This window comes from Dama dama, chromosome 15 (genome assembly GCF_033118175.1).
Source record: "Dama dama isolate Ldn47 chromosome 15, ASM3311817v1, whole genome shotgun sequence".
Taxonomy (NCBI): domain Eukaryota; kingdom Metazoa; phylum Chordata; class Mammalia; order Artiodactyla; family Cervidae; genus Dama; species Dama dama.
Genome location: NC_083695.1, coordinates 35,759,727 through 35,783,255, shown reverse-complemented (window position 1 = coordinate 35,783,255; position 23,529 = coordinate 35,759,727). Strand labels below are relative to the sequence as shown.

General features: G+C 42.6%; 1 protein-coding gene across 4 annotated transcripts in view; it reads left to right on the top strand.

Moving 5' to 3' along the window:
• Positions 1 to 23,529, top strand: part of KCNMA1 (potassium calcium-activated channel subfamily M alpha 1) — a 755,545-nt gene that overhangs the window by 623,067 nt on the left and 108,949 nt on the right. The window contains exon 19 of one of the 4 annotated variants that reach the window (XM_061161909.1): positions 23,184 to 23,270. The exons of the other annotated variants lie outside the window; for them this stretch is intronic. Within the exon in view, the coding sequence (XP_061017892.1) occupies positions 23,184 to 23,270 (87 nt within the window). The remainder of the gene's footprint in view (positions 1 to 23,183; positions 23,271 to 23,529) is intronic. 4 annotated transcript variants of the gene reach the window in all.

The following is a 23,529-nucleotide window of genomic DNA, read 5'->3' as shown; positions in this document are numbered from 1 at the left end:
CACACACACATAAATATAGATTGAAGTTCTAATCGGTTCCACTTCTCTTCCATATAATTTTGCAAAATAGTGTCTTTTCTCTGTTTAGAATTTATTCTTGTTATTTCAGCCTTGCCTGATATCTGATTGTTAAGTCTAATAGAAAGGGGACAATCCAAATTATGATACAGTGACAACATAAGACCCTATTGATTCAGACCTGCTGAGGTCTGCCTGACATGGTGCTGGCCGCAAACCATCGGTAACCCAGGCATGAACAAATTAATCATGTGCTTGAAGAGATGTAGATCTTTAGACTTGCACTCAGAAATAGATTCAGCTAAAGGACATGTATGGTCACTCACACTAGCCTTTCAATTTACTAATAGTTTAAGCCTGCACAATTACATACACCCACTTGTGCATTGCTATAGCTAATTTTAAATGGTGCACAACTTTTCTTTTGGGTGTAAATATAATAAAAGGAGGCATTCAACTCTAATGGTTTGGTCAAGAGGAGAAGTCCAATACGATTAGGTTGATGGGAGCAATACCAAAATCAGTTTAGTGTAATCCTGAGTCTTGTGAGATAACAAACAAAAATCAGCTTATCCCTAGTAGCCTTTGGTTTGTACAGGCAGAGAATTAATGTTGTCAATAGAACTAAAGTCACTCGACTGCACTAATGACATTTTGAAGTATATAAAATCAGATACTAGGGCAGGGGTGCAAATAGCTCTAGAACAGTGTCTGTAATAGGACACACTCTATGCTGACAGTCACCAATGCCTATTGCAGGGAGATTTAATTTAATAAGCTGCCTTTAAAAAATCAACAGCACATAATTATCTCAATCCTTTTCTGTAGGTACAGGTTTGGGTGACTTCCTCAAGCTCCCCAACCCTAAATTTTGTTTATTTTACTCTGGACCTTGAAACCAGAGGCTCTTTCTTCCCACGACCACCATCAGCGATAGAATGAAAAAGGACAGGCAAAGCACACTCAGCCCAAATCAATCTAAGTCATGGTTTGCCCTGTATTTTTAAAAACCCATTCATTCATTCTGGGTCTACAGTATCTCCCATTTATTCATGCTTGCTGGTGGAATCTCTCTTTCTCCCTTATTCCTCTCTCCCTCCCCAATGTCTATTTACAGCTACAAATACTACAGCAGCCTTTGGCTTCTGCCCTACATCTTTAGGCTTGGCCCATGTGCCCTGATTTGGCCATTTGCACTTGATCACAGGAAGGGGAAAACAGGAAGGCAACTGAACCTGGGAAACCATTTAATCATTCCATGAGTAATTGACCTCAGTGGGAATCTTAGGGCACTTTTGTTGGTAGAAGGTAAAACTGCAGAAGCCCGCGTCTGTCCCTTGATTTTCTGGTAGCCACATTCAGCAGCAGGGTGACACAGTATATTCTTTCCTATAGTAGTCAGCTCACTGTAAGACAGTTTGCACTTTGTAAGACAACCATCATGTTTGGGCAAAGTTTTCTTTGAAATGAACCCTTTTAATTGTCCATCTCTAAGGACATCTCCATACAAATCATGTTTTTATTCGTAATAAATAACTGCTTTTTCTATTATGACACAGGTCTAGTGTCAGGTGAAGCAACTGACTTGCATTTGGGGACCGTGATGTGCTCTCCTCTTTCTCTCTCTCAAAAATAGCACCATCAAATTCTTCAAGATAAATATGCTGTGAAGAGGCACCACATGTAGATGAAAGAGAAAGGAACAGGAGGCACACAGCAGCCAACTTTTTAAAAGAAATCCTTTGAAACAGAGCTGAGAGACAAGAAGTAAAACGGTCAGATTGAGGAGAGGAGAGGGAGCTTTGTGTGCATCCCCATCTCTGGGACACCTCGCTTCCCAGGCATGTGATGCCTTAATAAGGGACTGGGCTCTTCAAGGACAAACCGGAAAAGGCGTTGGCGTGCCACAAGTAAGCTAAGCAGAAGTGCTTATGCAAGGTGACGTGGAAATTATGTTTGCATTTTTATTTCAGGACAGTGGCCGGTTGTCTCCATACTCACCCTGACAGCTTCTACCACCAGGCAGTGGACTCTGCCTCTTACCTCCATGGTGGAGGGCAGATGTGGCCAGTTGGCTCGCCATCTCCCCCCTCCTCCCCTATCGCAGGCGACAGATGCCAGGGCCAGCCCGCCTTTCACTTGAGCTTTCTTGTCAAGGCTGTGCCTTGAGCCCAAATCCTGACCTTTACTGTATGAAATAAAGTCCTGATGAACAAGCAGAGGTTTGAATTAGAGCAGGCTTGGAGCAAATGTCAAGTCCATCTCTGCCTCCCTCCTCCACCTGCACCAGGAGCCTGGATTAGACCCAGGCTGGAGTTTGCAGTGCCTTAGGCTTTTATGGGTCTGGGGAGACATAACTTATTAACAAAGAGTTATTAAATTTTTATCAATTTTACAACACAATGTAAATGCCTCCTATGAATCTACATTGTATTCATTATCATTTAAAACGTTAATTAAGTCAAAGTTGCATTTAATTTCTCTCTAAATGGGCCTCTGGGAAGAGGCTTTTAGAAACATCTGTGGGAGCGTGCGGCTCGTGGAGGCAGGGACTCCCCCAGCCCGCATTCAGGACAGCCCCCTGAGTTGATTGCTATCGTGTGTCTGTGGCTAATTTGTTGTGATGCGATGAGGCAGTGTCTTGAATTAGCATCAGATGGAGGATGGTGTAAAGCCACTGGAGAGAGGCTTGCAGGGCGGCGGCCCAGGCCGCACTGCATCCTCCCTGCAAATCCCATCCAGACGGAAATGAGCAGTTGATCTGAGCACTCTGGTCTCAATCAGGCTTTGGGACCTTCTCTTCTCATATGGTGCCCATCATGTCAGTTGGATGCTTCCCTGATCTGAGATGGACGTTTGTCATCTGGCCCAACAGATTTAGGACATTTGCCAGCATGCTTATAGGAAAGTTCTCAGCGTTTGGGATCTCTTTGATTCGCGTTTAAGCCTTTAAGCGATGAAACACAGAATGGCATAATGGGGCCTGTTTTCAGGATAGAGTGGATGTGTAGAGAGTACAAACAGGTCATACTCATTGGTGAGGAGGGAAGAAGAGTGAGGGCTACTAAGATTTGCTGGAAAATCACTTTTCCCTTTTGAAGCATGGTTGACACCTCTTCTCTTAGTGTATATATCTTCCATCATCTAGGACCCAAGGCTTGTTTATGTAGCAGTGCTGGGAAATGGCCAGTTGCTTAACTTGGATTCACGTTAAGACTAGACTTAGTATAATATCTGCTCTTACTGTATATTTCAGTCATGTCTGACTGTTTGTGACCCGTGGCCTGTAGCCCGCCAGGCTCCTTTGTCCATGGGTTTCTCCAGACAAGAATACTGGAGTGGGTTGTCATGCCCACCTCCAGGGAATCTTCCCGACCCAGGGATCGAATCCACATTTCTTATGTCACCTGCATTGGCAGGCAGGTTCTTTACCACTGAGCTACCAGGGAAGCCCTTACTCTATGCAAGGGACTCTGCTAACACTGCAAGGGGGTACGTGTATACATGTGCATTTGTTGTTGTTAAATTGAACACCCATGTAGCATTTTCTGCATTGCAGGTGCTGTTCTGTGCCCTATACAAATATTATTTAATCCTTACCATGAGGTAGTAATCTTTATTTTCAGTTGAAGCAACTGCAAACTGACACATCTGTGCATGGACAGATGGGGCAACTGAGGCACAGAGAGGTTAAGAGACTTGCCAGGAATCACACAGTGAGTCAGCGGTGGGGCTAGATTTGAGGTCAGGCTGGATGGTTAGTTCTGCAGCCTGTGGAGCAGATTGACTTACTGAGGAAGATGGATAGGTCGGTCTGTCTCCAAGGAAGGGGAAGAAAGATGAGGATTCCAGTCCTGAGAGCTGAAGACAGTGGCGGGGATTGTTGTGAGAGAGGGAGGGCGGTGTAGGGGCCTGGAGGTCACCTCTTGTTGGTCAGCTGAGGAAAGGTTCCACAGGCTGGAGCAGTTCAGATGTGCTTCGGGGGATGGGAGGCAGAGAGTGTCCTGCCTCATGGCATGAGAGAGGCTGTGGCAGCCGAGGATGGGGGCTGGTGCCTCCTCACAGCTGGCCGCCCAGTTTGGCTGGAGCTTAAGGCCTGTGCCTGGGAGTAACAGCAGCAGAGGCTTGAAGGGTGAGTTGTTCAGTTGCTCAGTCGTGTCTGACTCTTTGTGACTTGATGGACTGCAGCACGCCGGGCTTCCCTGTTCTTCACTGTCTCCCAGAGTTAGCTCAGACTGATGTCCATTGAGTCGATGCTGCCATCCAGCCATCTCATCCTCTGTCACTGCCTTCTCCTCCTGCCTTCAATCTTTTCCAGCATCAGGGTCTTTCCCAGTGAGTCAGCTCCTCGCATCAGATGGCCAAAGTATCGAAGCTTCAGCATCAGTCCTTCCAATGAATATTCAGTGTTGATTTTCTCTAGGATGGACTGGTTGGATCTCCTTGCTGTCCAAGGGACTCTGAAGAGTTTCTCCAGCACCACAGTTCAAAAGCATCAATTCTTCATTGCTTAGCCATCTTTATGGTCCGACTCTCACATCTGTCCATGACTACTGGAAAAATCACAGCTTGAGTAGGGCCCTCTTATAAGCATAGTATTCACATATACTACATAAAAAGCATGCTAGGTATTTGATAGGGGAATGGGCCGTAGAGGCTTTGTTTTGGGAAGACCTCCATGGCAGCCATGGGAGGAAGGACTGGACCTGAGGAGGCCCTGAGTAACCCACCCTGTGAGAGTGAAGAAGAACAGCGAGGTGAGGCTATGCCAGGAGGAGGAGGGAGCGAGCTCCCCTCAGAAGCTCAAAGAAGGAAGACTCGATCTAACAGCCTCTAGGACTCGCAGCTGAAGCACATTATCCAGATACAATTCCAAGAAATTAAATCCTTTTAAAAGAAACTTGAATTAATGGCACTGAAGTGGCTGAATTCCATTAGTTAAATTTCTTGAGCTTAATTCTCCCCAGCTGACCCAGCAGTCATTGTGATTCCGACTGGGGCTCTGCGAAGTCATCTTCTGGGGAATTTCCTGAAGTCACAGCTGGGAAAGAAGGAAAGGGCAGCAGAGGATGAGATGGTTAGATGGGATCACCGACTCCATGGACGTGAGTTTGAGCAAACTCCAGGAGATAGCGAAGGACAGGGAAGCCTGGCGTGCTGCAGTCCATGGGGTCGCAAAGAGACACCACTTAGTGACTGGACGACAATAACAGCAACAGCAGGGCTGGGACTAGACACCTACTGGGTTGCCTCCCCTGCCCTTGGTCTTGGGGATCCACTCCATCAATTTTCTTTTTCGAATCAGTATTTCTTTTTCCTCCCTGACCAGCCTCCCATCTTCCAGCAAGACCCACGTCTTGAATGTGTCGATGGGGATACAGCCAGGCATCTCTGAATCGCTGGCATGAGTGGCCTTGACCCAGGCTGAGCAGCAGGAACAAAGCCATGGAGGGCCACCAGCGGGGCATGTGATCAGCCCTGAGGGGCGTGGCTCAAGCTGCCTGCAGTGGCTTCAGTTAGAGCTCCTGGGAATTCTTTTTTAAAATCCCTGTGTATGGCAAGGTGACTTTCTCCTCCCATCTTTATCAGGAAGACAGAACGTCTCCTTCCATCTATGGAGGGAAGAAAATAATCAAGTGCTTTCACATCGCATTCACTGAGAATCCACTGTCATTTCCAACCACTTATCCGATTCCAGTGGAAATACAAAACACATTTCCTGTGAAGTATGGCCACAAAAAATCCGAGGAAGTCATGTGGCATTTCTAAGTACCATGATGCAATTTTCTTTTCATTTCTCAGTGCACATGAATTTGATCTGAGTTCACTGTGTCTGTATGTGAGCATCCAGGACTGGAGGATTTATGCACACCTTCAACCCCAAAAGGTGGTTGAAACAGCGCAGAAAAGCACATGAGTCCTGAACTCTCAAGCAGTGGTAGAGCATGCATGCTGAGAATGCCGTGTTCTCAGAGGTCTATTCCCAAACCAACATTTTTCTTTTTTTTGGCCATGCTACATGACTGATGGGATCTTAGTTCCCTGACCAGGAATCTTGAGTCTGCACCCCTGCAGTAGGAGTGCAGAGTCTTAACCACTGGATGCTCCATCATGTTGAATTACCTAGATAATCAAGGAATCATCCATCCTCACATTTGCTTACCAAAATTTTGCTTCTCCAGCCAAACATTTTTTCAAAGAGAATCTGAATGGACAGAAACAAGTTCAGCATTGTCAGATCCACACAGTTGAAATTTCAGATAGCATCAAAAAGACTTTTTGATAAATAGTGCCTTGTCTGCAGAGAGCTTCTAGACAAACCCCTAGATTTTTGCTCTGAGGAGGCATTCTTCTGATGTCTAGCTCAGATGAGCTGGGGAAAAGGGTCTGGAGAGTCCAAAGTGCCCTTCCTTTGCTGACCATTTCATCTGGTCATCCATAGGAGGAGCTAACCTCCCACCTCCAAGGGAAATAGCAAAAGGAAAACTCTTCCAACCTCTTCTCATAAAACGGCAAGTCCTGGTTTTATCCCATTCTATAGGATAGGATGAGTACCACCAAATACTCCTAAAGCTAAAGAAAAAACCCTGTGCACACTCAAAGTGGAAGCTTTTGAGGCAGGTCTGCGTCAGGGACGATCAGCTACACTGAGAGACTTTGAAGTGAAGTGAGAAAGACTGCTCCTCGGTGCTGGAGCCACATACGATGGCGCCTACAGGAGCGCTCTGTAGACCACCAAGCGAGGGCTGTCTTCTGGGGGTGGAGCCGACGCTTGCCTGTGTGATCTCCATTCTGGCCCTTGCCAGTTTTCTGGGCTGGAGCCAGTTGGATTGCCACTCAGTCAAGAAAAGACATGGGGACTGCCTGCCTTCCTTCCAAGGCCAGAAATGTACTACACTAGCATTCTTGGCTGGGCTTTGTATTTTGGCAAGAATACCTGAATAGGAGATGGCCTGAAGGATTCCAGTTCAGTAAATATTTCGTGAATGAAAGAATGAATAAATGAAGGATTCTCAGCCATCAGTTAAAGGAATAGATAGTCTGCCAGATGTCCCCGGATCTGTGAAGTTTCCTAAAACTTTCTAAGCTGCTTACAATATAGTATGTGTGTCTATACAAATATAGGTATACAGATGTAATGTGTGTGTGTGTACAATCTTCTCATACCCCATAACCAGGATACAAGAAGATTCAGAAGGAATAATGTAGCAAGAAAAAGAAAAACTAGGACATAAGGATCTTGAAAAATCATCAGCTAGGAGTTACAATCCATATTCTTTATGAAGGTTAAATACTGGGAAGGAAGATCTAGAAACAAATACCAAAAAAAAAAAAAAAAAAAAAATCACAGTAGACAAAAACCACCAATGTTTCAAATGAGGAAAGACAGGGATACCACCATACAAAGTATGCTCATGTATGTAGTGTGTTTGTCCCAGAAAATCAAGGACTTGTGGTATTTGCATTCAGTTTTACTAATTTTGGTGAACTTTATCACTTTCGTGTGAATCAGGGTGACACAAAAATAATAATGCATCAGGTGGGGTCATGTGAGAAATGGATCCATTTGTAGAGAGCTGTGACTATTTGTAGATGACCTGGTCAACCTGCTGAAATGTGGAGCCACATCTAAGGCCACTCATGGCTTCCATGTGGCTCAGATAATAAAGAATTTGCCTGCAATGCGGGTGACCTGAGTTCGACCCCTGGCCTTGGAAGATATCCTGGAGAAGGGATGGCTACCCTCTCCAGTATTCTTGCCTGGAGAATTCCATGGACAGAGGGACCTGGCAGGCTGGGCTACAGTCCATAGAGTTGAAAAGAGTCGGATGTGACTGAGCGACTCACACTTTCACTTCATGACTATTAAGATCATTGACACTGACTTGGGTTGGGCATATTCAGTCCTACAGCACCAGAATGACAACTCGTCCCACTTTAAGGTGTCCAAAGGCTTCATGTCTCATGCATAGTTTCTGTTGCATCATTTTTCTGTGTGTTCTGCTCAAGATAAGAAGTGGGCAGGGAGCGTTCTCCATTGCTCACAGAGCTCTCTCAGGATGTAGCAAGTGTTCCCTTACCTTTGAATGGTTTTGAATTGCTCTCTGCATTTTGTCAAGGTTGATCTGGTCATTTCTTCAGTGCAGATGAGTCAGTTTTCACATATGGCTTATAACATATCCAACTGAGAGAACTCACTCACAGGGATTCTTCAAAGTCCAAGCCCTAACCAGGTGTTACTGAAAAAGGAGGTACAATGACCTGCAGAGAACAGAGATGCACAATGAAAATGACAGAATGACACTTGTTATAAATGCAGACAGGGAGGAGGTAGAGACTCAGGTCATGAAGCGTGGAGGTCTAGGGATGTAGATTTGGAATATTCAAGGTGATAGTTTCTGGAAGGGCCACACCTTCACAGATTTCTCCCACAAACACAAAGATAGGTATCTGATAGACAAACATCTCCTGTCTTTTCTCTGCATTATAGTAGGGAACTCCCAAGCTATTTCCACTCACTGTGCAGTGAACTAAGTGATCTCCTTGGCAATTAAAGCTTGAAATTCTTGGGAACCTTAGGGCAGGGATAAAGAGAGAAGGGGTGAGATTTGAACATTTTCTCGGGACTTTGAGAACAGTCCTGATGCAGTCATGTTTTGATCTGTTCACCAAATGGATGTTTGGCAGATGCTGATTGCTATCATAAGAATAATGCCTTACACATGTGTAAGTCCTTATACTTCTCAAGGCACCAACATTGTCTTATTTTATCTAGGCAGTCCCAGAGTAGACATCATCCCTTGCTCTCATGGGGCTTTGCACCAGCTCTAGGACCTCTCTATTCTTTAGTTTCCTCTTCTGAAAAAAAGGAGACAGTAATAGGACCTCACGGACCAACTGTGACTGTTTCTCATCATTCTTTATCTTACTGAAGTTGCCTCATGACTTTTCCGTCTCTAAAGTTGACATAGTGAATTCAGTGTGAGATAGTGTGAGATAGTGAATTCAGTGTGTTTTTGGAAGAAGGTTGGAGAGCAAATGAAGGGAACAGAGGGCTGGGAGAGAGAATATTTCTTTCCTTTTAAATTCCATCAAAGTTTCTTTTCTTGATGGTGATCTTGATCTCAGCTGATCTTTGAGGTCTGAGTGGCGTTGAGGTTTCATAACATCACCTCTTCCAAATTTCTTTACAAGCAGTTGGGTCCTTCTGCTTGTTGATTTTCCTGTTAGTAAGATTCATGTGAGGATCAGGGTCAATGGTACCAAATACCCAAAGCTTGCCTTTGCCTCTTTCTTTGAGCAGACCTGATGGGGGGACAGTCTAGAGATGGCTTGAGTGAGTATTGATACACATTTTTAAATCCTAAGGGTTCTGTGATCCTACCCTCTCCTCCACCCTACTGATGGCCAAGCCATCTAGTTTGATCTCCAGATTACATTTCAAGCCCTCTCTTCTTCTTCTCCGTGGCATTGCTAACTTCAAGCCCTCATTTTTTTTCTCATCTGTTATACTACCGCTGCCTTTCACTTAATTAGTCTCTCTTGCCACTAAACCGCCACTACATTTATTATGTTAAAGCACAGATTCCATCATGTTGTTATCCCATTTAAAGGAGAAAATAATAAGCTTTTGATTGTTCTTGTTTTTAATAGGACAACCTCCAGCCTTCAAAGCCCTTCACAGTTTGACCTCAACTTGTTTTTCTAGTTCCATTCTCCATGTATCTTTCATCTAACTGTTCTTCAAAAAAATGTCTTGTTTTCGTTATATACACATTTCTATAACTTTTTCCTGTGCCTGTGATTCCTCTGCTTTTCTAGCTGATGGAAACTTATCGATCCTTTAAAGCAGAGGCCAGCCAGTTGTGGCCCTTTTTATTTTAGTAAATAAAGTTTTATTGTAACACAGTCACAGCCATTCATTTGCATATTGTCCCCGGCTGCTTTCAAGTTAAAACCACAAAGTTAAGTAGTTGCAGCAGAGAGCATGAGGTTCACAAAGCCCAAAATAGTTACTACCTGACCTTTACAGAAAAACACTTGCTGACTCCTGATTTAAACACATAATTCAAAACGTGTATATATATCAATGCTACTTTCTCAGTTCATCCCACCCTCTCCTTCCCCTGCTGTGTTCAAAGTCTCCACTCCTTCATTGAAAATAGGTTCATCAGTACCATTTTCTGATTCCATAGATATATGCATTAGTATACGATATTTGCTTTTCTCTTTCTGATGTACTTCACTCTCTGTACAAGGTTGTAGGTTCATCCGCCTCACTACAATGAACTCAAACATGTTCCTTCTTATGGCTGAGTAATATTCCATTGTCTGTATATACCACAACTGCTTTATCCGTTCATCTGTTGATGGACATCTAGTTTCCTGTAAGCCTCATTTAGAGCAGTTTTCATGTTGAGCTTTATAGAAATAAACAATGTGCACACATAACTCTCCTTGGTCTTTGGAGTCCCAGTGTATTACACACAGCAGCCAAGGCGCACAGTAGGAATTCAACACAGATTTGCTGAATAACATGTACACTGTGTTGGGATTATGTTTCCACAGTTTATTAGGCACGTATCTCACGAGGCAAGAGGATCTTGAGCTTAGAGGTCTTGCTTCTTGTTTCCTCGTGCCATCTTGACCAAAACATTTGTTTCTGAGCAGCTGCTTCCTTTGACTGCTAGAGCACTCTTGAAGAGCTGGATCCAGAATTGACCACTGTTTCTTCTTTCTTCCACTGCTTCTCTGGTAGGCACAGTGTTTGGAGTCCATGGTAGCTGGGGATGCTGATATGTTCCCTTCTATATGTTGGGTCTTTGAGCCTGGGTGGTCGAGGTGCAAGTTGGGAATGCATGGCAAACCCATTGTTTCACTCTGCCCGGAGTAACCTCACAAAGCCCTTCAGGTCTGCAGTATGTTTCTAACTCAAACAAGCTCCTTTCATCGAACTCTGATCCCCCATTAATGAATGTGTCCCAACTGGTTTGAAGGCAGGGCTTGTACCTTTAATCACTCAGACCCCAGTTAGCCGCAGGGACCTTCTATTGCTGTGCTAATACATTGGATGACCCACTCAAGTCTCGACAGCCCTAGATTGCAGAGTCCCACACACCCTCCACATCTGCCTGAAATTGCTCCTGGCAACCCTGTCTCTCCCCATGAGTGGGAACCAGCTGAAATGGGAGAGAAGATGCTCTCTGCTCATGCTCGATACCCTCCTCCTCAAGTCCCCTGTGATAGGTAACTGGAGATGCCATAGGCTTACAGGAGGCACTCTGACATTTGATTCTCTTTACACATATGTCTTACCCAACTTAGGTGGAAGAATGGGATGAGGAGGGATTCCACAGTTCCCATCGGAAATAACAAAATTGGGTGTGTGTGTTAAGGGATGCCCCTTTGGTTACTGCACCAGCTTCTTTTTCACTGTAGTTGTTAGAGATTAAATCTCAATAACTTTTTGAAATTAGAGCAGGCTTCCCATCAGCTGAATGGGCAGTGGCACTCATCCACTTCCCATTATAATCCAAGAACAGCCCTACCTTCTTCTAAAGCTATGGAATGTTATCAGCATGGTCGTTTGGCTTGAGATCAAATCAAGGCAGCATAGGAACTGTCATTTTTCATTTTCCGGGGCCCTTTGATCCCATTTGGGGTTTTTTTGTTTCAAGTGAAAAATTCGATTCCTATTGGATACATCTATCCTGTAGAGTGCTTTTTTATTTTTTTCTGTTAGAGATCAAATCAGAGTTGTAAGTAGTGTGGTCATTAGTTATCACCACCAGATTTCGCAGCCTACACTTTATTTCTGTTCTTACAAAATCACCAGCCTTCTCTGTTGCATACCGATCACTTTCAGTAAAGCCGCAATATGCCTTTCCTGGGTGCTTGGGTGTTAATTTATTTCACAGTTTCCTTTGCTGATATAATCAGAGTCACCTATCACATTGCTGTTTCTTCCTTTTATTGTGTTGCTTTGCTATCGCGTTTGTATGATCTTTTTCTGCAAAAAATGACAGGTACTGTTTCTCACTCTATCAGTGACTTATATGTTCTGTGACTCCTATAGTGCCATTTTAAAAATATAACCTTTTATAGATGCAGTCTTAGTTGTTTATAACTCAGGTTTTGTTATATGAGAAAATTCCCTAAGTGACACATTGGTTTAAGTCCAGTTTTTAAAGATGGGAAAAATATTCTCTGCAAAAACATTTTCCTCTAAATTGTAAATGAAGGGAAGGCTCTCCATTAGTAAGATTATGATGCATTTTTCCTTGTTTCTTAGTACATTGAAATGTATGAACATTATTTTTATATAAGTGATCAAGTTGTGGTGTTTAATAACATGCTGTTAGAGGAAAAAGAGCTATCCCTTTTGATTTATTTGGATATTTACTGGGTGACTTACAGTGCTTTACGTATTAGAATTGGTTTGTCAACAATTAACATTCTAGGTTTTTATATAACCCGTACTTCAGGTAATAGAGGATTATTAAACGGCAACCAGTGTGTTAGAAATCTGCCGACTGGTAATAAAATTCTTATGTATAACAGCAGCTGAAAAATACTGCTGTATATTTATGCATAGATTGCAAGATAGATGATGGCCCCCACACTGCAGAGGGCCTCGAAATGCTGGTCTACCAGCAGGTGGCGCTGCTCTTCTATAAATGAAACCTTCCTGGCTTACTCTAGGTCCTATCCTCACCCCTCCACTCCCTGCTTTTTCTTTTACAGATTCTCTCTCCTTTATTTCTCTGCAATGAATGTGTAAAGCTATGTTCATTTGTTTTTTTTGTTGAGGAGATAGCCCTCAAATAAGGTGACACCTTTAAATTGCAAAGATTTCCTTAAATCCAACTTGCTTGATTTAAGGCTCATTTGGAACAAGTCCTAGTTAAATAACTTTTGCTGTTGTTAAAAGGTAACTACACAATACCATATTCTCACCCCTAAGACTGGATTACCTCCACCATCTGATCATTGTTATGCAGCAAGTCTCATTCTTAACTAATGTTTATTTATACAAATTAATTCCCTAGGCTTCATTCCATACCAGGATAATGAGGGTCATTTTTATAAAGGGGGCTTTTGTTCTGGATTAATGTGCTATATAAAAATGATTTTAACGTAATGCTCTTTCATCGAGAATTACTTTGGAATCCAAGTTAACCAAAGAAGGTTGCATTTCTCCTTGGGCCAGGACTAAATTTCTGACAAACAGGCTCAGAGGGTTTTTTGTTTTTGTTTTCTGATAAGATTATCCACAGGAAGGCTGATCAGCTTGTCAACAAGGGGGGCGGGGAACAAATGTACAGGCAAAACTTACTTTTATTTTGTTTTTTGTTTTTTAATCCACCCACAGGTAATTTTTCAATCTTTTAAGTTTGTTTGAAGATATAACTACACCTTTTTACTATTTTCTTTTCTTTAATCTACAGTATTGCTTTTTTACAGGGTGTTTGCTATAGACATGGCTTATTTAGGAGACAATGGATTTATTGAGATTATGTAAGGGGGGGATTAAAATACATTCCAGGATGACTCATATATTGGGTTTATTTTCTTCATTGTCAAATGCTATCTATCAGGCTATGGAGAAATTTCAATGCAAATATTTTACTCTTTTTGTAATTTAAAAATTTGAAACCATTAATTTTGGGAATCCTATAGGAATTTTTCTCTTTTGAGTTTTTTTAAAAAACTTTTTCTAGGCATACTGATCTAAGGGGGTGTAGGTTAAGGATCCAGATGACATCATGTACATTCTTATTTTATCCACTTATATGCTTTTGGCAGAGAAAATCCTGAAGTGTTATTGGTTAGGTGAAACCATGAAGTATAGGATTGGGGACAACATTTCCTTCTCAGTGAATCCACTTGGAAACACTGGCTTTGTTGAAAATGTTTTTCAGAGTATTGATTGCAATCAGTTTTGTAGCTTCAAGTTCTGTTTATATGGACTGGGATCATGTATAGTTGAAGACAGAAAGTAACCACCCAGGGTCAAGGGTAGATTTACCTGGCTGGGCTTTGAGGAAGCAGCCTGTGGGTTTCACAGGACCCCTTTCCCAGGCATTAAATAATTTTATTTTCCTGTGAAGTATTTTACTCTCTAGAATAAAATCAAGGCCTCCAATAGACCTGGACCATTGCCAGGGGCCTCTTCCTTATCAATTTCGTGCATATACATGTACATCTTATCTTGAACCTTTATAACTTCTAAGTGGCCAGAAAGAAAGTAGACTGAATTACGGGGGTTTCTGATAGACTTTTCCAAGATGCAAACCTCATACTGTCCTCTCTGGATCTGAATATTGAAATCGAAGGAAAAATAACTACCAGAGGATTCAGATTATTACCAAATATTATCCAAATTCCGCCATGTGGGTTTCAAAGCCTGTACACTATCTGTGTTCCTATGCCCCCCAAATGTGCCTTTAAATAAACCTTCCTACTCCAGCCAAACTGCTTTTCCTTTGGTCCCTAGGCTTAGTGACCCCCCACTTCCTTGCCTTTGCTCCAGCTCACCTCCCCACCCAGCATGCCCTTCCCACCCCTGCTTTATTCAGCATCACAGCTTGAGTGCCCCCAGTGTGCCAGGCCCTGTGTTTGGTTCTGGGGTTACGCAGGTGAATGAGACTGACTTTTCTCTCCATCCAACTCTTGTTTCCAGTCTTATTTTCCCTGACCTCCCAGATCTTTTCACCCTTACTCTCTAGGGGGTATCATTTAGCCCTCCCCAATGCTATCATGCAACCTTGTTATTTCATACAACTTGTGAATTTTACCCAAATATAGGTAACTTTAATGCAGTTGGCTTGTTACTCCAGCTAGACTTGTGGATCTATTTTACTGTACATCTTGAAAAAGAGTTTGGAAAAAAAGGAAAAGAAATGCCTAACCTCTCATCCCTCAGGATTTGTGTTGAATTGCTCTGGTATTCTGTAGAGTTCTCCAGTTCCTTCTATTGAAAGGAGGAGTTGGGAACCATTTCCCTTGGACCAGAAATCCTGCTTTTCCTAGTTTTTAGTGCTTTGAGTTGAGTCTGGTAAGAAGTTGTAGATAATTATTTGTGGTTGGAGGGTTATGATGCCTTCAATCCATGGCTGGCTCCTGTGATATCTGGCAAGTAACAGAAGAGAAGGTTAAGCCCAGAACCATTACAAAGCAGAGCTAAAAAACTCCTATGCTTAATTAACACCAGTCCTCCAGAAGGGGAAGGGTCTTGCCAAGGCTACACAGTGGGTCTAAGCTTGGACCTAGACCTGGGCTCCTTACCACTTGGTTGTGCTTTTTCCCTCTGCAATGACACCTCCCTGGTCACTAGGAGTTATTTCTTAGAAACTTTACTAGGGGCACAGCCCTGTAAGAGATTCAGAGATTTGTAGACTGCATTAAGAAACTTACATGTCTAGTTGGGGAGAATGAATGGAAAATGGGAAACAAATTATAATGCAAAAAAAAGAGAGAGCTATCAAAGGGGTGTGAGATGAGAAGTGCCAAGGGACTTTTAAAGCAATGAAGGATTCCGCCTCATTACAGTCATCTGGGAAGGCTTCCTTGAAGAAGCAGGCTAACCTGTTTCTTGAAGGGTGGTTAGAGTAGGGAGGTGAAAGCAAGGAACGGAGGAGGAGCAGCCACCCCTCTACCTCATCATCCCCCTGTCCCTCCTGTCATCTCCCAGGTACATGCCCCGATCCCATGACCTCCCACGAGAAATCCAAGGAAAAGCCCCTCACAATCGGGCAACATGAATTTCCTGTAATTTAGAGGGAACAGTGGGGTTTCTCCATGTTTCCATCTGACTTTCATTTGTTGTTGCTCTGAATGGTTCCAGCCTTCTTCAATTGAGGCCCATTTAAACATTTTCTGGCTTTTCTTGTTTTTATGACACTTGGCATGGCCTAATTATTTTGACCCCAGCAGTTCACTGGGGCCATATGAAATATGGGACAAAGGTGACTGTCGACAGGACGTAGAGAATGGGGGTGGAGTGGTGAATCTCACCCCATTCTAGTGGCTGGATACCAGCTCAGTTGCGTGGGGCAGAGGAGAGTTTGTGAACCCATTTGAGTAGAACAAAATCAAAAGAAAGCAGATTGGCCTTGTGATGGTAGAGAGCTCTAATTACTTTGACTTCTCAAAGCCAAGATAATAATGATGGGTAACATTTATCAAGAGCCTGCCAGGAACTCTTCTTAGCACTTTTCAAGCTATTCCCTTTTCTTCACTTTTTTCAATCTATCCTCACCACCACCCTGTGAGGAAAGATTATTCCCAGCTTATAGGTGAGAAAAATGAATGTAGGTAATTTACCAGATACTCAAGTTCAGACTGAACAGACTGGTTTCAAGTACTGTGTGCTTACCCGTTACCCTCATTGCAGCTCAGTAGTAGTTGATGTGTGTAGAGGGATTGTCCATCCCAATGCTCCTTGTCTCAGGAATAGCACGCTTGAGTGTCACTGGAATCAGAGCCAGAGATGCTGATATGGGGTACCTGCCATGTGACTGGGGGTCCAGGAGGCAGCATGGGGGTATTTGAGGAGCTGATGAGCTCATGTCCTATGAGACAGTTACCTTCCTAGGATGGGAGCCCAGTCTTCTGCAAGATTTTTAAACAGTTAAAATCCATATTTTTATGGATAATCTTTCAAGATTGTCCTGCATATAAAATCTGATGGAGCAGCCGGATGGTGCTATGCAGAGCACAACAAGACAGTATTTGTCCTCAGCCTATGGTGACTGGTTATCTCACTTAAGCCCACAGCATCTCCAGATCTTGGTGTTCTCATCTGTCCAGCATGGATCTTGTGACGTTGGGGGTGTCGAGGAACTTGTGTAAGATGAGACCTCTAATGCTCTAATGAAGATCAGAGTCAGGACTTGAACAGGTCACCTTACTCCACAAACCCATGTCTTCATGCTATTCTCACTAACAGACTTCTGACAGCAAATGATGTGGAGGAGAAGTGCACAGACCTGGGTGCTCCTGGGTTGGTGATATTAGTATAACCTTGAGCCCAAGGAGGGTCAGGCCTGCTCATGCCTAAACCCAGTCCAGCCCTGCGCCTGCGTTATACTTGCTCTGTGTTGACCAGCAATGTCCTGCTGTGCACTACCATTTTCAAATGTTGCAGGGGCTATGTCTGAAGATAAATTATAGTAGAATATGGATGATGATTTTATAGTTTGAGGACATCTTTAGAAGGTGACTATGCCCTTAGGAAATATACTAAATGCTGTGTTTAGTGTAAAGTCACAATCCAGACTGGTCCTTACCTCCCAAGGTTAAAAGCATACAGTATTTCTAAAGTGTTCTGGCAGGGCATTCTTCATCAGGCCATACAGTGCACCTGGGTTGCACTAAAAACCCATGCATTTTACCTTTATCTGAGTTTCAGAGAGAGTATCAGTGCAGTCATGTGGAATATTGTCAGAATGCTAGGGGGCTCTTGACAAAACTGGCTCAGTGGCAGATATGGTGTTTATGGATGAACCAGTAATAATAATGATATTAATAATAATGGTCCTTATCTGTATAGTGTCTTATGGTTTAGAAAATAATTTAACATACACACAATTAGATCCTAATAGAATCACTGGGGCAAGCATGAATTCAGAAGACATAAATACGAAAGTGAAAATGGAAATGAAAATCTGATTGACATCTTCTGCTAGTCTTGTTTACTGGAAGCAGTTTAGGGGGAGGAAAAACAAAAAGAGAAGGACGGTAACAACTGAGTCAACACATGTAAGCAAATAAAAACTTCTACCTCAAAGTGGAAATGTAAATACACATTGTGTTCATCAGGAGAATTTGATGTGAGGTGTGAAATGAAGTCCGGGAGAGACCTGACCCTTTGTTTCCTCTTCTGTTTCTCACCCTGGGCTGGTGGCGTATCTCAGATTCCGGAGGCAGCATGATCTTTCCTCCACTCCTTTGGGTGTCTGACAATCTGTAAATCCACAAGGAAGCCTTTCTTGCAAGGATTTTCCTGAACAGTCTTATACAGACAGCATGAAGTGATCAAAAGAATGAGTCATATTTTACATTTGCCTTGTCCAGTTCTGAACAAGGGAGCATGTATACACACATGCAGGACAAATTAAGATAACTTCTCTGTAACCACAGGCAGAGTCCAGTACCTAGAACACTCTTGAGAAATGGTCAGGCAGGGCTGGGGCCAGAGTGGGAAGAATGAGACACTTGTTTTAGGCACCAAATTTGAGGAGTCACCAAAAAACTGTCATCAAGATAAACAATGTATGCTCAGTCACTTCAGTCATGTCTGACTCTTTGTGACCCTATGGGCTTGTAGCCTGCCAAGCTCCTCAGTCCATGTGATTCTCCAGGCAAGAATCCTGGAATGGGTCGCCATGCCCTTCTCCAGGGGATCTTCCTGACCCGGGGATTGAACCCACATCTTCTTCCTGCAGGTGATTCTTTACCGACTGAGCCACCAGGGAAGCCCCAAGATAAATGATAAGTTCATGCAGTATTATAAAACATCAAAATGCAAAAAAAAAAAAAAATTCATGATGAATAAAATGTTAGAATTTCAAATAAAGGCAGGACAAATAGTGATTTTAGTGTTGGCATTTAAGTACTGAATTTCATAAGTCAGTAGGGGTTAGAATAACAAACACAACACAACTGGCAGCTCTGCCATCTATGTGAGCACTTGACTTGTTCCAGGAACAATGTTCAGCACCTTCCAGGCATTTTCTCTTGATAGATTTCAGAGAGACCGGTTTGTCCAACAGTAAATCCAAATCTGTTTGATAATAAACCATATTAGAGAGTTCCTTCACAGACTCCATAAATTCCATTACGGTCTATTTTGTCTTTGTTAAACATTTGAGTTGAAAATTACAATCCCTTTATTCACAACGATCATTTCAGACACACAGCTCAAGAAGAACCACATTAACTTTAAAAAATATACTAGCACGCTTGAACCTGTTAAGCACCATAGCTTCGTAGACTCCAGCTGATGCTTTTTATTAAGTATATTGCAGGAGGGGAAAATAATCAAGAATAATTATAAATTCATATATACGTCTCTTATGGGCATACGGTGACTTGAATGGGATGAATGCAGAATTTGTCTGTTTCCCCAAGAAAATCACAGAGATGTTCTGATTAAGCCCATAATCTAGTCGATGTGAAATTCTAGCCAAACGTATGGGGCACATTTTCTCTTCTGAAAGTACTTTTGATAAGAAATGCATTACAAACTCATCAGTTCGGCTTCCTGTTAACAAAAAGACAGCGGCCGTCTGGATCATTCTGGGTTCACAGTGAAACTGCCACACCGTGTATCTTCCAAGCAAAGCTGTGCCAGTTTGACAAGGGGCAGATGAATCCGGGAGTTATTGTGCAGGGGTTTAAATCTGTGCGGCAGCTGACGGTTGAAATAATCATCTATATATCGCTCGGAGCTAGCTGGGGAAAGGTTGACGCTGTATATTTTCAACATATCTAGTCTAATGGTTAATCTGTTGTCTTGGATGGACTCTTGCCGGGTGGACTTGGAGCACACACTGACAGCTCCAAGGAATTGCTCATGGTGGATGTGGTTGGCCTTGATTCTCAAAGTGCACGGTGGAGGGATCTAACTTAGCTTGCATGGGGAAATGAGAAACTCACCTGACTGGTCTCCCCCAAGGCAAGGGGGCCTGCTGGACAAATGGCAGATTTGGTGGGAAGGACATTCGAGGCTCTGAACTATTAATACCTCCATCGCTCCCGACTTACCTCCTGACTTGACTTCCCTCTCAACTTCTCCACATCTGAGCACTGGAAGTGAGTTCCATATGTGTTGCTTTCATTGTCTGGCTATCTTGACAGATTGGAAAGAGAATTGTTCTTTTTGAAAACTGGAAAGCTAGGAAAATGTGAGAAGATAGGAGCAGGAATCTGCAAACCTTTGCTATCAAGGGTAAATATGTTACACTTTGCAGGCCACACAGTCTCAATTGCAGTTATTTACCTCTGTGTTGTAGAGTCCATACAGCCAGAGAGGCTAGGTAAATAAATGACTGTGGCCATGTAATGATAAAACTTTATTTAGAGCTACTGAAATTTCCATTTCATATCATTTTAATGTGTTATGAAATATTATTTGCCTTAGATTTCCCCTCAACCACTTAAAAATGTAAAAATTATTTTTAGCTTATAAGCTCTACACAAATATGTTCCACAGTATAGTTTGCTGATCCCAGAACTTGAGAAATATAAAAAGAAAGACAGCAGCTGTTGGTGCCAGGAACTTGGCAGATTTCATCCTTATTCTGAAGCTTGTCCCCACAAAACATGTACTACATGTGTCAGGGTTGCAGAAAGGAGTGAGACACACTTTTTGACCTCAAAGCTTTTACCATCGTATTGGTGTTGGGAGTAGCAAGCAGGGAGAGAAGGAGAGGAAAGTTGAGAAGAGGCTGTTTTGGTTGAACTCCTATACATTTTCTTTCTGTTTGATTCAAAGAAGAAGTTTTCTTCTTCTACTGCCTTCCCAACTCCAAACTCCATAGTGAAAATTCAAAGAAGTTCTTGCAGTTCTCATTTCCATTGTGTATTTGCTTTTAAAGTTTCCTTGTTTTTTCTGTCTTCCTCTCTAAGAAGCTTATACATTGTAATCTTTTCTTGAGACTCTTCTTTGCCCTTGAGGTGATAGGGACAGTTATTCTAAGAAAAAAAAAAAAAAAAGAAAAGAAAAGAACCAAAGACAACTGGATTGCCAAGAGAAATTTTCTGCTAAATACTGAGCAGGGCAAGAGCACTGGGCAAGTTGTAATGACAGGTCAGCTTTTTAGTAAAGATATTTGAGCTGAGATTCTAGATACAGGAGACTGGAGAATGCTGGACTCTAACCAGGATGCATATAGAACAGGAGGCTGTGGTTTGAGATGGGGTGTGTCGGTACAGAAGGTACATCTACTCCACCAAATTTGATTCTTGAGGATCTGTTAGGCCACAGTATTTCTGAAGAGAACATTACAAGCCAGGTCATGTGGATTCTGTTAATATATTTATATAGTATTTCTTCTCTCTCCCATGCAGGAACTGAATTCTTTCATTACTCTGTGTTGATGGCCTCAAACTTACACAATTCAGGTTTCCTAGGCAGTGAATAGAGCCAGAAATATACCCTGTGATTAACTTCTACATAACCCATTGTTCCTTAAAGTCTCCCTCCCCATTCTCCTATTAGCTCCACAAAAGCCAGAAATGGAAAAGCTCCAACAAGCCTCCCTTTCCCTGCCCCCTCAGCCTCCCGTGGGGTGCTGCTCCCCATGCCTGGACTCGGGCAGCTTGGGGACTCTTTCCACCCTCATTTTACATGGTAACAGGTCATTGTTGTTTCCAGCCTCCATCCTCTAGCTTTTCCAAATAAATGTATTTACTGTTTCTCAGCTAGAAGTTGTAAAATGATCCTGCCTGATGCTGCACATGGTAAAGTGATTATTCAGTTGTAGAGAGTTATGTATATTGTGTTGGTGATATTATTAGTGTTCACATTGCTTTGGGTAGGGAGCATCCTTCATCTTTTAATGATCTCTGTGTTAATATTCACCATGATGTTTCAAAACAAATCAGCTTTTGGGGGGATTGATTTTATCAGTAATGCTGCAAAATCTTCTCCAAACTTCTTGGTGAAATACGGCGCAGTGGTAAAGAAGCCACCTGCCAAGCAAGAGATGTGGGTTTGATCCCTGGGTTGGGAAGATCCCCTGGAGAAGGAAATGGCAATCCACTCCAGTATTCTTGTCTGGGAAACCTCATGGACAGAGGAGGCTGGTGGGCAGTCCATTGGGTCACGAAGAGTCAGCTACTACTGAGCACACACACATATACACACATACATTAGGTTGTCAGACCAGAAACTCTTACTTCAAGGATATCACCGACTTTAATTTCCCCGTGTTCTCGAGCTGTCTACTGACCTTGTAGGTGTAGAACTTGGCTCAGACGCCGGTCTTACTTTATTGTAGCTGCTCAGCTTCGTTGATGGGCACATCGCATTCCCACCACAAGATTCATCCTGAAACAATCGTTAAGTGCTCCTTTAGAGTAGTTACATGACCAAACTCACAGGATGGGTTATTTATCTGGCATTCATTGTCCTTGTTCTTACTTTGCCTTCATTGCTTATGGGAACATTCATACCCTCTCACCAGTCTGGTTTGAGTGATAGACAGCAAGGGTTCTGGTGGTCTATAATTGTAAGACAGGAAACGTCCCTTTGTAAAACAGGTGCTATTGTGTGCTGCAAGCCAGGGATTTCTCTTTCCTGGCTATACTGTAGGACCTTGGAGTTTGCTAACCCAGATTTCCTAGTGAAAGTCTGAGGCAGTCATCCTGTAGAGAGGTTGAATCAGCCTGGAAGTTTTGTCTATCATGAATCAGTTTGTTGAAAAGTGACTGTATTACTACAACTTACTTGATTTTTCTTGGGAGGAAAGGAAGTTTGATAAACCCAGGAAACAGGAAGCACACTTGTCCAATCTCTAGTCCCGCAATTTCATAAGTTTCCATTTTTAGTAAAACAACATTCATGTCCTGAAAGGCTGAAAACACACACCCGATTCCCACTGATATCACTCACCGTACAAGGAGATGCGACACATCACCCTTTCTTAGGAGTAGCAGACCCCTGGCATTTAATGCAAGTTAAGCAGCGATATCACAACCAAGGGAGCTCACCAAGCCAGTGGTTTGAGTTGAAAATGATAGTTTCATATTGAGGGTTGATGACTTGGACTCTAATGATTATTCAGTAGGATGCATTTTAGCAGATTTTAGAAGATAATGAGTTTGGTCTTTCTGCAAAACTGAATTTTCTGTGTCTGTGTATATATAATGGGGGGAAAAAGGAACTCTGTATATTTGGGGAAATGATGACACAAGCAAGATTGTCTGCTGACACATTATCCCATCTGACATTGATGACAATAATGCAGCGAAAAGAATTTCAAGAAGTTATCAGGGGGAAAAGAGAAAAACCCTGCAATTTAGCTGTGAAGGAAGAAACTTCCATTTTAATTTAAAACTATAATTTTGTTCAATGGGAAAACTGGTTTGGAGCTTTTCTAATGAAAAATTTCACAAAGGATTAATTTCAGTTTTCTTTTCTTGTTATTGTTTGGCAGTCAAGGTTGGAGCTAGATCACGCTATCCCAAAGACCCATTTGAGTTCAAGAACACAGCTCACAATTCTCAGCTTGTGGCCGAGCCAGGTGAAGGAGCTCTGGAATCCATCCCAGTTTTTAATAACTGCACCCCTTAATGTTCTACCTTAACATGCTGAGCTCAGGGGGAGAAGGAAGATGTACTACTGTGGATTTCAGCATGCATCTAGCTTGTTGGGCAGCAAAAGACCAAAGAGAAAATCCATATGATATGGATAAATAATGATAAATAATCATTTAAACTACCCTCCCCCCAAACTAGCAGCTTGCACAGGACTCCAGTCGGAAGCCCTGTTAGTTCTATGCC